General features: G+C 39.4%; 1 protein-coding gene across 1 annotated transcript in view; it reads left to right on the plus strand.

Moving 5' to 3' along the window:
* Window positions 1-13,353, plus strand: part of sept8a (septin 8a) — a 29,725-nt gene that overhangs the window by 5,326 nt on the left and 11,046 nt on the right. Inside the window, exons 2-5 of the mRNA XM_031725924.2 lie at window positions 3,374-3,488; window positions 3,767-3,962; window positions 6,188-6,374; window positions 11,532-11,693. Of these exons, the coding sequence (XP_031581784.1) occupies window positions 3,374-3,488; window positions 3,767-3,962; window positions 6,188-6,374; window positions 11,532-11,693 (660 nt within the window). The remainder of the gene's footprint in view (window positions 1-3,373; window positions 3,489-3,766; window positions 3,963-6,187; window positions 6,375-11,531; window positions 11,694-13,353) is intronic.

Here is a 13,353-nt window from a genome sequence, read left to right on the forward strand (position 1 = left end):
GTGTTGTCTCTTCACCCTGAGACAGTTAACCAGAAGCTTTTCATTCCTGACATACTTTGTGCCGCTGCTTTTCTCTTCTTCCGAGCTAGCTCGGGTGGGTGGGTGGACAGTCAGATACCTCATAGTTTCCCTAACTGTTCTTGTCTTTTGGTTATACATCCTGTATTTGCTGATGGGTGTTATTATATTCTCGACATCAAATCTAAATGGACCAGAAAGCAAAAAAAAGAGGCAGGTTTATTTTTAGATATGTCATGTTGTTAAAGAAATCCAGTTGGCTTGAATTACATAGGGTGAAAAGAATGTATAGTGAACTAGGCAATCCTTTAACGCCTCCCTGAAAAATACCAAAGATGGAGAAATGTTTAACATACTTTGCATAAGTGAAATCTATCATAAATCTATATTAAATCCATAATCTTTAATATAAATCTATATTAACAATAAAATGTGCAGTGTTTTGGCAGCTGAAATTTTGAGGTATTCACAAATTAAAGTGCTTTATTTAACACATTATTATTTAGTTCTGCAACATCTTGCACTCACTGCAATAAATGAGTTTCTTATCAAGTCATCTAACTCTCTATTTGAGCTATTTCTGCGCTGTTTTTCTTTTTGAGAAATTTAATGTTATTGGAGCCCATTTTTATTTTTCAAACTTCTTTGATTCGTTGAGTTTTTACTTACAGTGGAGTACTTGCACATGGCTGGATAGTCGTTTTACTGCACTAAGGAAACTGAGTGCTTCCTCCTGCAGTCAGTCCAGTGCATACACTTACACATTCAGCCAGTCGAGTGACAGCTTGGGGAGTTTGTGTCCACGTCTGCAGTTCTGTGCTGTCTTCTCCTAAAAGATAACACTCTTGGTCAGGCCTGGGCGCTCATTTTGCAGCAGCCATTCACGGGCTCCATCTGCTTCTTCTGTGTCGCTCACTTACACACAAAAATCATGTGCTACTGACAGCATGATTAGGTTCAGTGTAGGAGGTCAACCCAAAATGATCCAGAGTGAGTCAGAATTCTTGTTGTTTTTCTGAATTTTAGTTTCACCATTGTGGTTTAGTAAGTTTGGAGGAATATCCACAGAAGCAGGTTTACAAGTTTAAAAAAAACAAACAAACCCTCCTTAAGTTTAGCTGTGCTCTAAAGGTCTAGAAAAGTATTAAATAGGAACAGTGGGCTTGAAGAAGTACGCTTACAAACTAAAGTACACATTTTCAGAATTTAAAGTACAAAAAAACATTCAGTGTTTATGGAAAAGCAGCACGCAAGCCTTTATTTATAATTTCCTGGATAAATAGAGGCTTATGTAAATTTTTAACTGTTTCGGTTACAGGCACAGTATCATAGTCTGCTCCCTTCCCCTCTATCTGAACATCTCTACCTGGCTTCATTCATTCAGCAGGCTGACTACCACAGAGAAGCATTAATGTTGTTTGACAAGGTCTGAGTTTACAGCGAAGAACAAAGAAAGAATGGCCACAGCCTCTTCCTCTCATTCATCTCTGTGAACCTGAAACCGACTCCTGCAAATGTTGCAGTTATTCATTGCTTTTTTTCTTTCAAAGCGACTTACAATATACGTATTCAGACTTAAGAACAAGAGCTGGATAAACTGTATAAACTGCTCAAACTGGAAATCGAAGATGATTAGGGAGCTACAGTGCACACGTCTGAAACCGGCTTTATCCCTTATTTTAGCATACTAATATATTCAGTCTGTCATGCACCTATTACAATGCACAATTATTGTGCTATTGCTTCTTTCACATTTATAAATACAATGTTTAATTAATAAATTCAGAACGACATGTAATGAGGGGCGTTTCTGTCTGTTGCTGTGGGGATTGCAGTGAAATTGATGTCTTTGTTTAGCAGGTTTTTTTCAATAAACATCAGTGCATTTTAAAACATCTAAATAATATTCATATTATCAATGCATACAGGATATTTATTACTTTTAACACATGCTAGTGTAGTATAGTAATCTCCCCAATGTGCTGCAGCTCAGCTCAGTATTGCCTATCTCAGCTCATGTTGGATTACTCCAGCTGTGTTGCCTGACACATTAAGCCCTGTTTCTCGTTCAACCCCCCCCGAAACCTCTGAACACACACAAACACACACACACACACTTCCCAGCTTGTATTATGCAGTTCAGTTAGGTTTAAAATTCATCTTCTGTGTATTCGGAGCCTGCCTCCACCTCTCAGTTCAGTATTGTTGGCTGTGCTCTGCTCTCAGCTGCCTGTGCTTGGTGACTTCAGCCTTCAAGTATGCAGTCCTTCGTGGCTCAGCCAGATGAGATCGGGTGGCCCTATTCATCTCAAGGTGCTGGCCCTCTTCTACAGCTTTAACTCTCTTCTTCGGCTGAGATTGGTTAAATGAGCTAGATCAAATGTGGGAAAAAAGGTTACAACCCTCCTTTTTTTTTCTGGTGGTTTTTAGTTTGTCGTGCATTGCTAACTTTTGTGTTTTAGGTTATATACTTCCGTGGCCATTTCTTTGGGCATCTGTGGGCATCTTACTTTACCTCTGCAATGGGGAGAGAATTTAATCAGAAGTCAAAGCACTTGATTTACTGTTCGATCTATGTCACCAATGGTCATGAGCTTTGAGAAATGACTGAAAGAGCAAGATCACTGATACAAGCTGCTGAAATATCCCCGTGATCCTAAACGGTGAGATGAGTCAGTTGAGCTGATTTAGCCTTCTCATAAGGATGCCCTGTGGGTACTTCTTTGTAGAGGCGCACAATGCACCTCCAGCAGGGCGGAGGTTCGAAGTACAGGGATTAAATCTCCCAGCTGCTCTTGAAGTGGCAGGGGATCCCACAGATCAAACCTGACGAAGGTGTTGCAGATAAGGCAGCCCGGGTGCCTCTTCTGTACCTGCTGTTATTGTCCCACTATTACCGATATATTTCTATTAGTGTGTTATAGCTGATATATTGATCATGAGCTTGTTTGGAGAACAGATGGACTGGTGGAGTTCTGAAATGTTCACATTGGGGTTTTCTATAAAACAAGCTGCTAACTTGCATCTTGCATGTTTTCAAGTGCCTCATTCCATTTTCCATACAAATATAATCACTTCCTTCCTCTGTCTGTTAAAGCATGTCTGTCCTCTTTGTGCTTCTGAGTGATTATTCTTGAAGCTCATCCTCACTGCAGGCACCGATTACCTAACTCATAATGTGCGGGGTGATGGATTTTACATGTGCAGATTGAGCAGAAGGTCTTTGATGTTTCCTCGCATTGGAATGTGAGCGCTTCAGTATCTGTGCCATCCTGTTCTGAATAATGACTCGGCCATGTGTTTTCCTGACATCCGCCAGACTTCTGATGGATTTTTTTTTTTGTGTGTCCCGTAGAATGAAGAGAAGCGTAACCTCAGTTTGGGTGGCCATGTTGGGTTTGACAGCCTCCCTGAGCAGCTGGTCAGCAAATCGGTCACACAGGGTTTTTGTTTCAACATCCTATGTGTAGGTGAGTATCGGACAGAGAATGTGTAACTACTGTACATTTCTCCAGAGTCCCTCTGGCCCTCACGTAGATTTACTTTGGACTGAGTGACATGTTTAGCTACAAAGATAAATAACAAACAGCAGCACTGTGTTGTATTTCTTGACATGAACGTAATACACTGGCTTACACTTCTGTTACAGCAATAAAAATCGATGTCTGAAAGCTGATGAAGTACTCCCAAGTGACGCTAACGCACTCTCTCTTTCTCCGTCTCCCTCTCTGCTTCCGACCGTTCACAGGGGAGACTGGTATCGGAAAGTCGACATTAATGAACACGCTCTTTAACACCATGTTTGAGAATGAAGAGGCGAGCCATTACCAGAACGGCGTGTATCTGCGGCCTCGAACATATGACCTGCAAGAAAGCAACGTCCGCCTCAAACTGACCATCGTTGACACGGTTGGCTTCGGCGATCAGATCAACAAAGAGGATAGGTTAGCTAAGTGCACACACATTCAGCCCAGAGTGCCTCACAAAGTATCCAGACCTGCTTGTTACCCAATGGTGCGCATGGAGTCTAAACTGACCCACAGCCCAGGGTACCATGGGTAACCAGCAACAAGAACTAACAATGGTGATCACAAATATATCTCTGCGTTATCCCATAAGCCAAAAGCAGAAGTAAAAAAAAAAGCTAATCCATTGTGATTTCCTTTGGTCTGTTGTAAAAGCAGATTTCCCTGTAAGTATTTCCCCAAAAATCTGCCCGCTGCAAAATGACATTGACACATTTTTAATGAAAAGATGCTTACGTAGGCAAACGAGTGACCCAGACACACAAACCACTGTCAGTCCAGACTTCTGCACATTTTATCGTGTCTCCGAAGGGCGAAATTGAAGGAAGTTGGAGAAATAAAGAGGAAATTGTTGATTTGTTTATTTTAACATTCAGCTGTGGAATGAAGTGTACTTGTTGTGGCCTAGCCAGCAAGCAGCACTCTCACGCTCTTTGATAGCAGCTTTCTCTGCTATCTCTGCTATCAAAGAGCGTGATACGTTTATACCAAAATGGCGAAGGACAGAGCCTGCAGAGCTTCAAAAGGTCACAGTTTGTGCATTCCTCAGAGAAGATTGAAGATGGATGTGAAGTGAGAGGACAGATGACTGTAAATATGTTGCTGGCTGAGGGAATGGAATACATTTTTTTTTTCTTTTTTACTTATGTGTCACTTTTGAGTTGTAAAACATCAGTTAAGTGGGACATCCGGAGTTGAACAGTCAACAAGATGGTGTAATTTTTTCAGGTATTTGTCATGTTTAGCAAAGATGAACTTGGAAAAACTTGGAATTGCTGGCTTTAGGGCAGAGAGTTTGTAGAAATCACATTCAAGCCCTTAGATTAAACGTAACAGAACTGTGTCACGATTTTCCATCTTTAGTGTTAGACTGCATCTTTCCAGAGCACACAAGGGAACTGCTTCCTATTAATTCTAAAAGAAACAAAACAGCTATGTCCTTATAGCCCTGTTTTTTGGGCTTGTTTCTCAGAGTTTGTTGTTTTCTAAAGACAAAATTTCATCGTTATCACTTTTACTTTTGCAGACACATGTTAAACATGAGCATCTGGGTTGCATTTTGGTCACTCTGAGGCACTGTGAAGTCTGTGTGACTGAATATGGATTCAGGAGGTGTTAAAGATGTTTGACACTGCTTGCAGTTGTTTTCAAGCATGTCTACTATTCAGAGCAAGAAAAACATACAGTGTCTGAGTTGGTTGTGCAGTGTCCAAATATAACAGCATGAGATAAACAAAGGAATTCGTCTGGAGACATCTGTTCAATACAAACAAATTTACTGAACATCTCATATATAGATGATCATAATTGTAGAGCTATATAGCCAGAAAATGACAAGTGTTGATGTGAGAACCAGACTACGACTGTGTGATTTTTATCTACTATGATTAACGAACCAACAGTTCACTTAGTTTTTTTATTTAAGCATGTGGCTTCCTTCTAATGGTTTTCTTCTCATCTTCCCAAATGAAACGAGTTAAAGCTGCAGACTCAAATAAACAAGTCTGGTGTGAATGTGATTCAAAGCATCACAGTGAGGCTGGTCACCGGCCTTTGTGGTTAAAAGATTGAAAACAGCTTATAGAAACCAACTGTATTGGAGCAATAACCAACAAAAATGTGTTATTTTGATGAAATGCAAGTAACATTTTCTGACATTTAGCTGTATAGTCAAGTAGCTGTGAGCGGGTGGTGTAGCATTAAAGGCACTCCCCATTTCTCCTGTCCTTTCTCGCAAATGCTCGAGGAGAAAAGGCTGTAAAGATGACGATGTGTTACTTTGTGTTCGTGCCCTTCACTGATTTACTGGTGACACTTACAAGCTCCGAAAGCGGTCACAGCTCTGTGAGAGAGAGGACGCGATGTTTTCTGCAGCCTCTTTGATTAGTTTCAACTGGACCTTCCATAAGCTGAACACAAATTTCATGCAGCACTAAGCTGTGCAACTCTAAGCTGAGATCTTGGCATTGAATCAGATCACACAGTTAGTGAAAACATATCTGTGTCTTTTCCTTTCCCTGTGAAAAGTCCCCTTTCCCTTTTCATATTCATTACCAGCGCATGAATAAGAAGACAAATATTTAGCTTTGACCCACAGACATAAATCCTAACGGTTTCTCTTTTCTCCCCTCCTCTCTCCACAGTTACAAACCCATTGTTGACTACATTGACACTCAGTTTGAAAACTATCTCCAGGAAGAGCTGAAGATCAAACGCTCGCTGTTTAACTACCACGACACCAGGATCCACATCTGCCTTTATTTCATTGCCCCGACAGGACACTCCCTCAAGTCCCTGGACCTCGTTACTATGAAAAAACTGGACAGCAAGGTACGCACATGTGACACACAAGCATGCATCTGTGTTTTCCCTCTGGAAAAATGCAAGTGTGTTTGAATAATATTAGTCTGAAATCAGACTTCCCTTTCCGTGTGACTGGTTTGAATTTCACTGAAACGAGGACATCCCTGATCTGCCTACCAGGGTGTGGACTCTGTGCCCCACAAGAGAAGAGTAAAGTTAAAACAAAAATGTTCCAGTGACTATGCAAGTTTCCATTTCATCTTTTAGGATTTCAAGAAGAGTTCACATGGCTGTCTTTAGGCTGAACTTATTTGGCCATTTCTGTGGAAAAGGATTAATGGTTTGAACTGTAATAGTCCTGATTTGGGGAAAGAGAAGCTCTCCATGAATAGTTTTACACCTAAAAAGCCAGCATAGTGAAAACATTTGATTTGGTGTTTTAAGGGACAGATTCGTAGTTATAAAAAAGAGATTTATGTCAGTTTAAACTACTCTGCTTCCAATACATCAGCATCACAACCCTCTAATTCACTCTGACATTGAGTTTGGTATATGTTTGCAGGTCAGCACACAGCTGTACACCAGTCAATAGTCAGATTCAGGAACACATTGATTTGTGGCTATTTTCATTGTTATTGTGAGTATTACTGCACAGATTATTGCTCCATGGATCTATGATTTGCTGTATGTGATGAGTGTATCTCACTGGAGATGCAGTCGTTGGGATTGCCTTCATTAAATAACAAATGGAAAAAAAATCTCATCAAAACAGCACTTGGGGCAAAGAAGGGGAAAGGGGCGGAGTCACTGTGGTGTACATAGACAAGCCAGATAAGTCAGTTTATGGTCAAAGTAGGAGCCATTTGTATTTATTATTTTGTTATTTATATTTTCATTGTATTAAGTGGGTATTGTCTGTTTATTATCTGTTTATTTTGTCATTTTATTCCTGTTTTCATAGTTTATTAAAAACAATTATTAAAAGCCAGGGAGGTTAGCTTTACGACATTATGAAGCAGACAAAACCCAGAGGAGAGTGAATGACAGTGAAAGAGGAGATTTGTATTTTCAGCTCTGCAGGAGCTCGTTTAACTTTAAAGCTGTGAGGCAGTAAACTCACACACGAGTTGTCACATTTCACTTACAAAGCTTTATGTGGAAGCCATAAGCCATTTGTTGTTTTCTGTTGTGAATTTGTATGAGATTGCACCAAAACAATACACTGTAAGGTTCAGCAATCAAATTTTATTTGATCATTCAGATTGATCTGCAGTGGTTGCGATTAGTTTTTCAGTCTATATAACTTCTAATGGCACTGCTGTAGAGTAGATGAAGTGGTAGCTTTGTCTCTGTTTGTTTCTGTTGGTGCAGTGATAATAAATCCAGAATAAAGCAGATGGTCAGCTTGTGACCAACCCTGCTGGCTTTCCCCTGCCAACAATCAAGCCATCTCTGCCAGAAGTCTCTCGATACTCTTCAAAATAAAAACTAGATACCTCAGCCAAATGCCGCTCTACAGGGACACTTAATAGTTTTATGGCATCAGAAAAAGTGTATAAATAATTTATGCAACGGCTCTTAACTCAGTCCTCAGCTTTCAGGAACAAATTTGATTCAGTATATTAAACCCTTTCTTAAAAACCCAAGGGTTTATTCTTTTCTTTTCGAAGTACTTTGTTATTACAAAATTAAGCCAGTGCTTCTGGTATTTTTACTAAAACTATCCTTTAGGGATACAAGAGTACTAACCTAACCTGTGAAGGAAGCTACGAGAACTTTAGAAAAGGACAGAAATCCAAATTTAGGACTCTCCTTGCTGTGAAACAATGGCGTTGACCACCGAGCCCGTGTGCTGTCTTAATGTGCCAACAGAACGATCAAAACCTGGCACACTATGTTTGCCAACTGTCTCCTTATACCACCCAAATGAGTACAGTGAACACAGCCAAGCCATGGCCTCTGCTTTGAATTATCCAACTTACCTGAGCTAAATATACTGTAGCAGAGCAGCTACCACAGCCTAAACTTTATGTAGATCCATATGATTAACATTTTCTTTCTTTTGATTCTCCAGTGTAACAATCAGAGACATTTTATATATACACTTTTTTGCACAGGTTCACAAAGTGTTTCCGGTTTAAACCGGAAGAAATGTAGGCTTTATTTTTTTATCCTTAATGAATTACACAATTCAGAACCCACCAGTGAGACTGCGGGTGTTCACGATGAGTACCACTCTGACCTCAGTGGCTCTGTCCCAGCAATTTTTCCACAATGTGCAGTGTGTTTGCTGTTGTATCTGAAAACAAGCCAATGTTGAGTAACTGCAATGTGGAAGTGACACTACTGTGTTTTACAGGGCAGATGGACTTTATGTGTGCAAGGTTCTCTTTCTAGATAGATTTGGAGGCAACCTTTAAGACCCCTGCAAACCAAACAATATTCAGCCTTTGCACATTTATGAGATTTCTGTCTTATTTCATGTTTATGGGCTCTGGATATCTGGAGGGTGACCACAGAAAGTGCATACTTTGTTTTGCACAAACCAAGACAAAAAAACAAATAGCTTTAACAGAATGCTTCAACAAAATTATTTTATGTTTATGCATTCAGTTTATTATACCAGTTAGTTTTCAACAGATTACAGTCGCGTTTACAGCCTAAAATCTACTTCTTAAACATGCAGAACCAAGAAAATGGCTTTTTTTTTAAAAAACATCCCAGTAGCTGGAAATTGTTATGTTTTTTTTATGGCTCGATAAACCAGGGCTATGTGTTTTTAATATCAAATTTAATGCAGAGACATATCCTTGTCAAAGAAAGCATCATTACAGTGTGTGTAAATCTTAAGTTGTATCTGGAAATGAAAAAGATAAATGAACTGTCCCCTCTGACAGATAGCGTTGTCACAGGAAAAACCAGGGTAGGAGACCAGAAACAGCTTTTTGCCCTTAGTCTGTGTATTTTTTTCTGTCTAACCCAGACAATGGTGTTTTTCTTGTTGACAGATCAGCCCTCCCCACACAAGGCACAGTAAAGTAAAATGTGGTTTTTGGTAAATGAAGGCAGGAAGAGAGATAGGAGTCTGAAAGGAGTGTCGTTTGTTTTAAATTAAGGTTTTTACTCTTTTTGTTAACGGATGGGAAACTTTGCTACTTTAACTTTTTAAATTTAAGAGTGTAAAGGAGTGAGTTTATTGAGGTTATTCGGTGAAAGGATTCATGCCTCCCAATTAACTTTAAGAATACCTTTTTAATTTGCGATGTAATCCACTGTCACATGGCTAGGTTAGGTTCCATTTTGCTGTTTTTGGTTATACCGTTTTTCCTGTTTGTGGCAGATGAGATGTTTTCCAAGGTAAAAATGGAGGGAGAGACTTGATGGAGCGTTACTGAAAGGACACATACATGCTGGGGTTCTAAAAGTAATAAGCAGTTGGCTTCCTGACTCCTGTAGTGCCGTTTTCCCACATGAGCTTTGCACAGTGTCGGCACAATCAGGTCAGGGCATTGTCCGCTCCTTACATATAGCACACAGTGGTACTGAAAATACTCGGTTTGGTTCAGGAGAAGCCGCTGCCTGAGTAGGTTGTGCATGGGACAGGACACGTCATGCTGCCCACTTACCGTGAGTCCTGCAGACCATGCCTACGCTGTTCTCACATCAGTGCTGTGTGACATTATCCACAGTTTGTAGTGGCAGCTTGCAGGTTTGAGATCTTTTAAACCCGTATCTGAGTCTGTGAGACATTTGTTGTGTTCCTGCTTTTCATGCCATCAGGTATTGTTTAGGCTTGCACAGCATGCTTGAAAACATCTTGCTAAACATCTATTTTTATATTTGTAGATTCATTGCGACTTTCCCAGAATCTTCTTATCCAGCAGTGTCCATAAATCAGATAAAAAAAATCAGGAAATACTCCAGAGCGTCCCCAGAGTCATCATGTATTTATTTTTTCTTTAAAAAAATAAACACATGATGATTGAAACTAATCTATTATGAGAGGCATGCAATAAGTAATTTATCATAGCAGTGTTATAGCTCTAAACAAATCCAGCCTTTAAAAAAGGTGACTAATTGACTCCACAGCAGCATTGTACATCAATTTCTTGTTCACCAAAGCTCACAAATTACAGGAACTTCATTATGAAAACTGAGTTAAGCAGCCCATTATCCCCACAATTATGTAACACAAATGATAATAATGGGATCCATTCATATTAGGTGTTTTCATATTGTTTTGTAAGCGTTTTCATTACTAAGGCTCAGACTGTATCAGCATGGTTTCACCTGCACACTCAGAGATATTTCCCTGTATAACATTAAATGACAAAATGCCAAAAATATTGGGCTGTTTTTTCAGGGATTCTCTTTCCTGTGAACTGCTTTAATGTGATCACAGCTGGCGCTCCTCGTCCCTCAGAACAAACATTAACTGTTTGGGAATGATCTTTGGTCAGCTGGGAAAACTCAGTTGTGGGAAGCGAGCAAATATAACACCGAGATTAGTTAAATTAGTTTGTTAAATAAGGGTTAAAACCTGATACTGGCCACCCCGCTGCAAATTAATGAGCCAACAAAGTATGATGAGATTCAAATTTGAATTTTAACAAGCTCTGACTCATGCTCTAAGGCGCGCTGTGGAATTGCTGAGTGGATCTGTGGGAGTCCTGCCCATCTTCCCAGTTGGTGATCTGGGAAATGCAGCCGTACAGAGGAATGCAGACAAACTGTGTGTTTATTTCTTCACATCTGCTGCTGATTGTAGATGGAGCCGAGTTTGTTTTCATAATCACTGTTTGTTTTATTTATCAGTCGGGGTTCTGATTGGGCTTATTTGCTATTCAGTTAACTGTGCGTGGTCTTATAGATGCGCTACACAGCTGTTTAAAACCGCAATATATTTAATGTAGCTTTAATTTTTTTTTAAACAGTGTTTGCTCATGATGGTTAGATGGCAATTGCTGTAATCTGTCATGATCTGAAAACATTTGGGTGTTTCCTGTGCATCCTTTTGTTTTGTCATGTCAACAATTAAACCAGGTAAACCAGATGCTTCCATAATGTAACACTAAACGTCTTTACATTATCATTTTTGGAAGACTCCACCACATTAGCAACAACAGTGCAGTGCACCACATATTTAATAACTATGTCACTTTTTTTTTGTCGTTATTTCTGCAGGTCAACATAATTCCCATCATTGCCAAAGCGGACACAATCTCCAAGAGCGAGCTTCATAAATTCAAAATAAAGATAATGAGCGAGCTGGTGAGCAACGGCGTCCAGATATATCAGTTCCCAACAGATGACGAAACTGTCAGTGAGATCAATGCCTCCATGAATGTAAGTAACATTTTTGGCAAAAAACAAAACAAAACAAAAAGTTAAAATACTTTGTTTTGATGACGGTAACATATGCTTTGACTAAAACACCAGAAATAAAGAGTCAATGTTTCAATGCAGATGAATTACAGTCTTACATTTTTCACTGTATACTTTGTAAAATATTTATAATATTTGCAAACACTAGCCAACCGTGGGTATGTAGCTATATACAAGGATCATATGTTGTTGGACCCACTGATTGCACTGATTTGCACTTTTCTATTCTTCTTTTTAGTTCTTGTTACGAACTAAAAAGAAGTTCTGCACTAGTCTGCCTATGCAAGCATAACCATAACAAGCACTCTGAGTGCACAAACCTGTGCCAAGGGAGCTCACTCTCTGGGCCTTATTTACTTTTAAGGGAACAGTATTGTATTTTGTATATAAACTTAATGGAGGAGTAGGTAATGGATAAAATGTATTGATTTATAAATAACTGGGTATGAATAACTTGAGCGTATTGTATAATATTTTACTAAAGTGTACTTCTATCCAACTAATCAGCTCATTTTCTTTCTCTTCGTAATGCTTTCTTTAAAGATATAACACATTTTGGGGTCAGTGTGAAAGAAAGGCGGATGTGAAATTCGTGAGGTCAGAGGTCAAATGTTACATGATATTTGGATGCAAACTATTATGTGATTTTTGGAATCCCCATATATCAGTATCACTTGTCAATACAGACAAACACAGTATATTTTAAGCGTAGTTTAAAAGATAAAAAGCATTTTATGAAAGTTTGACCTTACTTGACCTTGAAGAAGAGGTCAGAGGTCCAAAGTAACGTGATATTTAGATTCACCATATATCAGTACCTATATGCCCATATGTTGCTAATACAAACAGTAGCAGTAAGAAACATAATTTTAAATAGCTCTGTATTATCACTTTGACCTTCACGACTCCACTCTACAGTCCTACAAAGTTTGATCAGAATTCATGCAAGACTTTTAGAGTTGGTGTGTTTGCAGACAGAATGAGAAAACTGAATGCACACACATGCAAGCGCTACCAAAAATGTAACCTCCTTGGTGTAGGTAAAAATTTTAAAAAGTGTGTAAACTTTATGATATTACTCCAACTTACGTTTCATCTTACAAGTAGGATTATAATTAAACGTATGCTGCAGACTTTTGCTGAAGCATCAGACACAAGTGCATTTTCATGAGAATATCTGTCTATTTTTAGATCAGATTTCATTATGCCTCTCATGTATAATCATAATGTTTAAACACACACCCACGCATGTACAAAAATGGTGAACAAGACAGCATTTGGTTCTCCGAGGCACTGTCCTTGTACAGTATCCCAGTCTATTCATAGTTGGTTACATCAGCACCCACACTCGCCAGCTTGCTGGTTCCTCTGAGCTGTAACCAGCCAGCTGGTTTCAACTCGCCATCTAATTTTTGAGGTAGCGTGTCAGGCATGTTTCCCCTGCGATGCCTCCTCACTGTTGGTCTTAATGAAGCATAGTAGCTCCGAGAGCAATAATAAAGCGTGTGTGTTTAATCACTTCAACAAAATGGGTCTCCCATCTGAGCCGCAGTTGGGAGACCCATTTTGTTTTAAAACGTGAAACCGATCACTGGTGCAGCTCATATGTAAACATGGTTAC

Source organism: Oreochromis aureus, linkage group 10, assembly GCF_013358895.1.
Source record: "Oreochromis aureus strain Israel breed Guangdong linkage group 10, ZZ_aureus, whole genome shotgun sequence".
In the NCBI taxonomy this organism is placed as follows: Eukaryota; Metazoa; Chordata; class Actinopteri; order Cichliformes; family Cichlidae; genus Oreochromis; species Oreochromis aureus.